This window comes from Mesitornis unicolor, unplaced genomic scaffold, assembly GCF_000695765.1.
Source record: "Mesitornis unicolor isolate BGI_N332 unplaced genomic scaffold, ASM69576v1 scaffold1891, whole genome shotgun sequence".
Taxonomy (NCBI): domain Eukaryota; kingdom Metazoa; phylum Chordata; class Aves; order Mesitornithiformes; family Mesitornithidae; genus Mesitornis; species Mesitornis unicolor.
Window position 1 is genome coordinate 2,537 of NW_010161450.1, and position 7,680 is coordinate 10,216.

Below are 7,680 nucleotides of genomic sequence, written 5' to 3' on the forward strand. Positions count from 1 at the left end.
ATGTCTCACGTCTGCATTCATGTTTCAGAGGGACTGCTCCTAATTAGCACTATCGCCATGTACAGTCAAACACATGGTACGTAAAGTCAAATATAGCAGTAACTCATTGTTTTCCACACCACCCACATGAAAATGTGAGGTCTTCCCTTTTTACCAGATATTTCTGAACTCAGAGCTCCCTGCTTTCACTGTGCAGAACTATACCATATGATGGAAATGTGCAAGCAGCAGTGAGATGTGTGGGATGTTATTACTCGTGGCCTGTGGTGACCTGGATTCAGTCATACCAGTGATTAATTTTCCTTGTACTTACAGAAAGCTGCAAGCTAAAAGCAAGGGGAAACCTCTGTAAAATAACAATGAGCACAGCCAGAGAGAAAATAAAATTGCATCAGACATGAACACAGTCTAAATACTGACTCACAGCAGCCTGTGTTTCCTCCCTTGCTACCATCAAAACTTCCTAATTTCCTCATACTTTCAGCTTACAGCTCAATTTACAGTGCCCCTGAAGTGCAAGTGTAAATTTCATTTAATACCAATCAAATCAGAGTAATACCAATCAAATCAGAGTAGGATAATGAGAAATAAAACCAAATACCTTCCCTCCACCCTTCCCTGCCTGCCAGGCTTAACTTTACTCCCAGATTCTCTACATCCTCCCTTCCAGTGGTGCAAGGGCATGGGGAATGGGGGTTGTAGTCAGTTCATCACTCATTATTTCTGTTGCTCCTTCCTCCTCAGGAGGACTCCTCCTCACACTCTTCCCCTGCTCCCGCATGGGATTCCTCTCATGGGAGAAAGTCCTCCATTAACTTCTCCAGTGAGTTCTTCCCATGGGCTGCAGTTCTTCACAATCTGCTCCAGTGTGGGTCTCTTCCACAGGGTGCAGTCCTTCACGAACAGACTGCTCCAGCATGGGGCAATAGTCCTGCCAGCAAACCTGCTCCAGCATGGGCTCCCCTCTCCATGGGTCTAGAGGTCCTGCCAGGAGCCTGCTCCTGTGCAGACTTCCCATAGGGTCACAGCCTCTGTCATGGTTTAACCTGGCAAGCAGTTAAACACCACCCAGCTCACTCCACTCCCTCCCCAATGGGGTGGGGAAGAGAATCAGGAGACTGAAAGTACTCATCTGCTTGAGATAAAGACTAATTATTAAAATAAACCAAAATGAACTAATAATAATAACAATAATAATAATAATGAATTATGGTAAGAATTGGAACGATGATAATAAAGCAATCAAAGTTATACTCTGCTCACAAACAGCAGTTGCTGGTCATGCACCAATGAAAATGTGACAGGGGAGGGTAAGCCATTGTCAGAACAGGGTGTTATATCCTTGAAGTCCTTGAAACATTATCAGTACTCTTGTAGTTCAAACTTGGAAAAGGTACCAACCATCATTAGTTTCCATGAAGGTGTATTACACAGGACATTGACAAGTCTTTCTTTAAAATTCTTTTATTTTTACATGTTTCTAAAATTGGAAAAAAACCATACAGAACAAAAATCCTTAAGTAAATGTATTATTATTGTTGGATTCTTTTAATGCAGAAATACTGTTACTTCAAGTATAGGCTTACAATCCTGTTTCATTGTTCTTTATGCCAAAACAAGGGACAAGAACACCATGGCCAACTGCATTTTGATCAGAAGAGTCAAACTGTGGTTTCAGATATTTATGCACAAATCTCACTGACATTAAGATCAATCATATTTGCACATGAAGTGAGAATCTGCCTCAAAAATAACTAAAAAGATTAAGAACTCTTGTTGTCTTAACACTCTTTTTACACAGAAAATCCACTTGCATACATGGAGAAAATATATATTCAGCATATGAAAACCAAGTTCTCAAAACCCATGTCACTTTGATAGCTACAACATTAAAATGCAAGTTAGTCTTTTAATACAGACAACCAGTTATGACACAAACAAAAACCAGCTCTTCCTCCATTCCATAGTTTTAACTACATATAAATCAGTGAATACAATATTCAGAATAGACCTCTGTTTCATCTGTCTGTTGTTTTAAGAAGTTAAAAGCTTAGTTCTTTATCAATGGTAATGAAGCAATTTTCTGTTCTTTCATAAGTGAGTATTGAATACCAAGAGAGTGTTCTCATCTATTTCCAAGAATGCTTTGTTCATCAACTGGTGCAGCTCAGAGCAGGATATGGATAATGCTGAAAAAAACTACTGAAAAATACGGTTTTATGCTGAAAACAATTGCCTCACTGCAATCTCTTTAGCATGGAACAAGGCAAGCACCAAGGGACATGTGGGCAATAGGAAATGGTCTTGTAGTTGTTAGTAGCATCTTTGTTCCTTTGTACTGTTAACAAAAGTTATGTTAAAGCAGTTAGGAAGAACCAAAGAGATTCTCTACTTCCATTTTAATGATAGGATTTCTCTAAGTAAATGTTTCCTCTGAAAGTGAAATTCACATTTCACCACTAAAAGTTTCAGCCTCTGGACCTACAGCTGGAGCTCTGTCCAAATGCAACAGAGGACACAAAACAAAACCATGTCTTAGCTATAGAGGTCGCCTCACTCGGAGACACCCAACCTGAGCCAGGTCCTAGAGGAATGATGCGCTCACCATCCTGAAATACCGAGGCTGAGTAGGGCGCCAGTTATCAACCAGGGGGAGATTGGGTTCATTCTCAGCATTCTTGGATAGGCTGCGGAGCTTCGCCATCTGCAGGAGAGCAAAAAATCAAAGTGTCCTGATAGAAATGCCTTGGGAACAAATCCAGAGCCTACAAATTAAACCAAGGAGGCTGGCCCAGCCCCAGAAACTGGGAAGAAAGCCTCCTTCAAAGTGGTGAAGATGTCCTTCACCCCATCACAAGAAATATACTCATGTTCTTTTCCTAGCAGTAATATTCTTAGAAATAGCCAAGACAGAAAAAGACAGAAAAAATTGGTCCTGTCTGAACAGGACTGTGAAAAGTAGTCAGTTATGTACTGTCTACAGAACTTGTGCAGCCACAAAATTTGTGGGAAGTCCTCGGAAATGCAAATAGAACAGCCTAGGCCCCAATAAACCTCTCCTACTCTAACCCTGCTTTAATGTCTGATTGTGAAGAAGCCTCTGGAATGGCAAGGCTCTAAGGCTAAATTATAAACCAGTTGTTCATTTCCGTGGTGGATCTGTGGCAGAGGATATGTTCTGCTGCAGTTACACAAAGAAGTCCAGTATTAGTAACAGGAATGTAAATCTGGATAACAACTTGGTCAAAGTTTCAAATGGTTTAAAAACAGGATCTGCAGCTTGGTTCTTCTTGGCCATTTTTTTTTTTAACCAACATAAGTTTTTTTGAGGGATACCGTAAGAAGAGTTCTGACCATACTCTTCAAAAGTGTACAATGCTTTTCCTCTACTGCTTTCTGATTTTCTAAGGATGCAACACATATACCCACTTACAGAGACATGATGTTCATTTGTTGCCACTGCCATGCACAACATTAGACAGAACATCAACTGTAATTCGGACACTTAACACTTCCCTCTTTGAATGGCTTGCCATGAAAAGGATGCATACATTTTCCCATGTATACATTTGAAACTAAATTTCAGATTTCAGATGAAGAACAATTTGTATGGGAATAGTACGAGATGAAAACAGTTCAGTTTTGTTAATACTAAGTCATATTGGAGAAGAGGTTGCTGGGTTTTATTATTATTTGTGGAAGATCTGCCCTACTGAGTAAAAGGAAAAAAAAGGTCATATATTCAGGCTATAGCTACATAAAGGTGAAAACATTAGTCTGCAAGTGGATAGCGTTATTCCACAGTTAAATTTCAGTCCTTTAATTAACAGCAACCTGAGCAGCTAGGCCACCCACTCTACGTCTCACAGGGATTTCTGCTGAACTGATTTTTCCTGCAGAGTACTGATTCACAGTGAGCACACTTATCCTTGTGGCTAATATACTGTTACCATCTGGCTGCAAAAGCACCCAAGTGATCCACTGCAAATGCACATGCACTTAAAATAATTACTCTTAATGAGGCTGCCGTGGAAGTACACTTTCTAGGATTAGAGATAATTGGTAACACAATCCTCTTCTATTAATACATTATTTAGACTGCAGGCACTCTGGAGTAAGGAAAGTCTTTCTACTGTTTTGTATACAGTACCTCACACACACTGCCAATTCTGCCTGAAAAGCGGTTACCTCAGGATAAGAGCCAATGTCCCATCTATGTGTAGTAATTTCCTTTTCACCTCAAATGCTCCATTTTTTATACATTAGGGGCAGCTAGAGAACAGTTTGTATGTTTCCCAAAACTCGCTAACTTTAGAGAAGCTGGAAAAAAAGGCCATGACTGAAATACAGCAGTGATCACAAAGTCTTTTGATGAAGCTGGATCAATGATGTGATTAGTTATTTCATTAAAAACACATTTTAAGACAGAGATGCTCAGTAATGACTACAATTTTCCCAACAAAATCTGTAGTTGGTCTTCTGTAATATAAACCTCAATGCAGACTTATTTTGTGGAAACCAGTCAAAGCATATTTGTATTTTTCATACAAGTACTAGCTTCAAAATAGCCCACATATTTTAATTTCAGAAGGGCAAGGAAACAGGAGGGAGATCAATTCAATAAACTATGAAAATTAAGTTTTAAGTTATATGATTATCATATTTCAGCTAAGATGCTCATCATACCTGAGTTCTATTCTTTAAAAGATAAAGAGCCACATAAATACAAAGCACTAGAAAAATTCTTTTTTTCTAATACATGCACATCAATCAATATAACGAAACACCTTATCACCTTGAGAACCTAAAATGAAATATTATGTTTCTACAGATAATATCTACATAATATGTCAGTCACTGATTAATGTTCATGTTCTTACTACCCTGGAGCCTTGAAATTTCTGATATTGTATCATTACAGTCTGCTGAGTAGATGAATAATCTCAGATGAGAAAGCTGACTCATATGGTACAAGAAGAATCATAGGCTGAAATGTGATGAAAGAGGGCATCCAAATTTCTATAAATGGCATTAAGGGGGAATGAGGATTAACAAGACATACTTCTTTATGGTTAGTGATCAGAGAAGACTTTCAAATTAACAAGAAATCATAGTTATCTGATGCTGCTCCTGTTTGTGAAAATTTAGGTGGTATACCTTCCGGAAACAGGGGTATTGAGCACCTGCCACAACACTTCAGTAACTTTCTTAGTTACTTGATGTCAGCTAGAATGCAGGGCAGACAGAATCACCAATCCCATTAAATTTGTATTCTGATAAAAGAACTTTTTGAAAGAAGCATGCTGTAAGAGAAATATCTGCAAAGTGGAATGTTCAGAAAGTTGGAAAAGGCTCAGCTGCATTAGATGAGAACACTGGACTCCTGCTTCATTCAGTGCGCAACGTAGTTAACGTACCTGACTGTCCCACTGCATTTAATCGCAGATGGTAACTTTTTCATAGCAGCTTTATTTCCTAATTTGTCCAGTGACTTCCCTCAAACATTCACCATGATAAGCAGTGAACACCCTACATGAGGAAGTTTGAGACAATATAAATGGTTGAAAAAATCCTGCACAAAGTTGTTGGTGAAAACCTAACAAAAGCTTTAGCTAAATGTGTCAATGTTCTGATTTAAATGGTTGGAGGAGAATACAAGTTAATGACAAGCTTTCCTACATTGGCTCTCGATGCAATGCAGTGTTTTGAGCTCTGTGTAAAATAAAATGTATGAGCCACATACAGCTCCATCCTTTCCTACTAGCAAGAGTGTCAACACAGGGACTGGGAAACAAAGAGAATGACTCTTTTCTTTAGTTGATGTCACAAGAGGTCTCTTGCCTACAGAAGCAAGAACTCTCTTATATAGTAATTACTGCTTGCTGTCAGTCACAGCACAAACTGCTATAAACTCTTACCATCTACGCTGCATTATGATTTTACTGATTTATAAAAGTCTCTGATGTCTTTGGATTTCAACCACCATGATGTCTGACATGGGCTAGGAAACAATGAGCTGTTCCAAGTAGAGAAATTCATCATCTCTGCTCAATTAGTTAATGCAGAAGTCATACAGAGACAGATAGAGAGATGTGTCTAGTAAGTTGATTGCATATATTAGGTTGCTGACTGCAGTCCTTTGAAGATTTTGATAGGTCCCCTATGGAGTCCCAAGGTAGTTTCTAAGGCATTCAGTTCTTTTTAATCATGCAATTTCTCACAAAATCCAATTAAAATCTTACTTGTCAATAGAGTAAGATCAGGTTATGGCATGCAGCTAAAAAGGAGTTGGTAAGATATTAACTATTTGAAGTTTACCTGGTCTGAGCTGACTACAATAGGCTCTCTAAGAACAATCCAGGTGATGCACTCTTCACAAGGTGGAGTAGTGAAAGACCCATGGTATGTCCAGTAGTCATGAGATTTAGGGAAAAGAATTGAAGGATCAAAGTTTGGAAAAGGAGCTTCTTTCCCCTTTAGAAAAAAAACACAACAGAAGACTCTTCAACAGCTCTAGTCAAGCTTAGTTAAAGATGCAGCTCTAGAATTTTAAGAAACAAGGACTCAGATATTACAAAGGTACGTACTAAGGAAACTAAGCACACATCTACACAACACAAAACAAAGCAGTGTGAAGATAAGTGGACTGAACGACCCTCACAGATGGGCCTGGAGAAGTATGACAACACACAACTTCATGATGCTACTTCCTGTACCTAAGCTAACTTCTTGTACCTAAGCTAACTCACGTGAGGCGGTGTCCAGTACCAATGTGCTTCACTTATTTCTGCACATAAATACTCTTCTGGCTTCCTTCTTTATGGAAATTCTGCCTATGTATTGAATATGGAACCTATCACCATATAATGAAATGAGACAGGTACTCTAGATTTATAATATTTGTGCTAATAACAAAGAATACAGCCTATGAAATGTGAGATTCTTATCACATAAAGTTATCTAAGACACAGATGTCTAGTCAGTGGCATTTCCAGAGGTCCATTAGGCAGCCTATGTCAAGACCAAATGGACCAATTTCCAAAGGTTTATTTTGTCACTGACCACTGAGGGAATAAGACTCTATGCCTAGTTTTCAGGTGAGTAAAGTTTTGTGAAATGATTTTCATTTTCACAGAATTATATAGCCCACTAAAGCCAAAGAAGGCTCATATGTAAATGGAAGAAAGGACTTTTCTTGTTATGGAATATATACCCATGGTTTTATTCACAAGTATATTCTGGGAAAGCTGCAGAACAGAATTTGAAAGCTAGAAAGTCATGCCTCTTGGGCTTTTTTTTTTTTTGGTCCTGAGAATTTGCAGCAATCTTCCTATAATGAAAAGCTTTACATTGTTACCTTTGTTTTGATAGCATTTATTTCTTCAAGAATTCTCTTCATCTCTGGTTTGGGAGTCTTCCCTACCTGTAAAGAACAAAGCATGAGTTAAGAAAGAGTTCTGCTTGATCAGTTTTCTTCTTTCTCCTATTTTTTTAATGTGCATCTAAACATGTATCAATTACAAAATTACAATGCATTAACCCAACCTATCACCCCTCCCAGCTTAGTAAGCCATGTCTTCTGTCTGTAGCCTCTGTCTGTACCCACATAGATATTATGATCCAAATGAGGAAATTGTATCAGTACAGAAACTCAGCATCACAAGTGATTTCAGAATATAT

At 38.5% G+C, this 7,680-nt stretch overlaps 1 protein-coding gene across 1 annotated transcript in view; it reads right to left on the minus strand.

Annotated features, from left to right (window-relative positions):
• Positions 1-2,584: 2,584 nt before the first annotated feature.
• LOC104547259 (carbonic anhydrase 3-like) overlaps positions 2,585-7,680 on the minus strand; it is a 15,470-nt gene continuing 10,374 nt past the window's right edge. The window contains exons 5-7 of the mRNA XM_010192876.1: positions 7,358-7,423; positions 6,319-6,474; positions 2,585-2,704 (exon numbers count right to left, since the gene is read on the minus strand). Of these exons, the coding sequence (XP_010191178.1) occupies positions 2,585-2,704; positions 6,319-6,474; positions 7,358-7,423 (342 nt within the window). The remainder of the gene's footprint in view (positions 2,705-6,318; positions 6,475-7,357; positions 7,424-7,680) is intronic.